The sequence below is a fragment of the Corvus kubaryi genome, unplaced genomic scaffold, assembly GCF_017639235.1.
Source record: "Corvus kubaryi isolate FWS band 111438036 unplaced genomic scaffold, C.kubaryi_AGA036_p1.0 37027, whole genome shotgun sequence".
NCBI classification, from domain to species: Eukaryota; Metazoa; Chordata; class Aves; order Passeriformes; family Corvidae; genus Corvus; species Corvus kubaryi.
In genome coordinates this window covers 74,957-76,510 of record NW_024581012.1, presented here as the reverse complement: position 1 = coordinate 76,510, position 1,554 = coordinate 74,957, and the positions used below count along the sequence as shown (strand labels likewise).

At 60.4% G+C, this 1,554-nt stretch overlaps 1 protein-coding gene across 1 annotated transcript in view; it reads left to right on the top strand.

The window, feature by feature from the left end:
• The window catches only part of GALNT6 (polypeptide N-acetylgalactosaminyltransferase 6), an 8,828-nt gene extending 7,616 nt beyond the window's left edge, over positions 1-1,212 (top strand). The window contains exons 8-9 of the mRNA XM_042020606.1: positions 320-451; positions 1,165-1,212. Coding sequence (XP_041876540.1) covers positions 320-451; positions 1,165-1,212 — 180 coding nt within the window. The remainder of the gene's footprint in view (positions 1-319; positions 452-1,164) is intronic.
• The last annotated feature ends 342 nt before the right edge of the window (positions 1,213-1,554 follow it).

The following is a 1,554-nucleotide window of genomic DNA, read 5'->3' as shown; positions in this document are numbered from 1 at the left end:
CTACTTTCTTTTAATTCTTTGGCCAGAATGTTTCCCAGTAGGAAAACATCGATTTGTATGATTTTTTTTTTTTTTCTTTTCACAACCCCAAAACTTTGTGCCAAAATATCTCCGAGCTTTTGGTGGGGCCCGGGGGTTCCTGCCCGGGTCACCCCCCCCCCCCCCCCGCAATTGTCTCAGTGCTGCTCACACCGTGAGGGGTGATGACAAAGCTGGGGTGACGCCCAGCTCTGAGCCCCAGCTCAGAAAGGAGTTTTTTGGGATTTTCCCTGCTGTTTCCGGAGGTGACTTTAATTTTCTCCCGTGACTCCGTTGATAGAAGACGTTTGGTGACATCACAGAGCGGCGCAGGCTGCGGGAGCGGCTGCACTGCAGAAACTTCACCTGGTACCTGCAGAACGTCTACCCCGAGATGTTCGTGCCCGACCTGACCCCGACGTTCTACGGAGCCGTAAGTGCCGGGATGGCCAAAGCATCCACAGGCCTCGGCCCTGGGTGGGAACAGCGGAGCGGGGAAGTGCCCAAAGGTTGGGTTTGGGGGATTTGCATTAAACCAGCGCAGGGGACGGGGGTTGGTGCTGCCACGTTTGTCACCCGTCGCTGTGTCTGTCACCGTGTCTGTCACTGCTCACTGTGTCCGTCTGTCACCACCTCTGTCACCGGCTGGCCGGGCCGGTCTGGGCTCCGGCTGAGCTGGAATCTGGCAGAGCTGGTTTGGGGTGAGCTCCAGGGTGGGGAACCCACAGGAACGTGGATTTGGGTTAAACTCGGGGGAAGAGCTGAAAACTTCCCTGAGCCCCGAACAGTGCCCTGGCACAGGGAGGGCTGGGAAAACTGAGCTGGGGACGGGATGCGGAGCTCCAGCTCCATCCCGAAGGATTCTGGGAACAGGCGGGATGCAGGACCCCATCCCCATCCACCCATCCACAGGGAAGTGGAGACAGGCGGGATGTGGAGGGCTGGCTCCATCCCTGAGGGAGCTGGGGACAGGCAGGACACGGAGCTCTGGCTGCGTCCCCAAGGAACTGAGCACAGGCAGGATGAGGGGCTCCAGCTCCATCCCTGAGCAGTCGGGACAGGCGGGGTGTGGAGCTCCGGCTCCATCCTCAGGGATGGAGCCGCCAGAAAAGCCCTTTCCCCCAAACTGGGTCTGCCCCTCCTCAGCCAGGGCGATGTGACCGCAGCCGGCACGACCAGGTGACGGCCCGGTGACAGCGCGGTGACAGGGTGCTGGGTGCTGGCTCCCGTCCAGCTTTTAATTCACCTTTATTTCCTGAAACCTCAACCCGGGCAGCTTTCCCTTTGCTCTGTGTGCCGGAGGCGTTGGCTTGGGCGTTCCTCGTGTCCTGGAAAGGACACGGGACCCGGACCCGGTGCTGAGTGCCGGAATCGTGTTTGCACAGCGATAACCCAGAGCCCCGCACAGCCAAACCTGAGGCGGGTCCTACCCCGGCTCCTCTGAGCCCTTCTTTCTTCCACCCTCCCCCCCCCCCTTTTGCCTCACTCCTGCCCCTTTTCCCCTCTTCCCCGTCGTTTTCCTCCTCTTTTTCCACC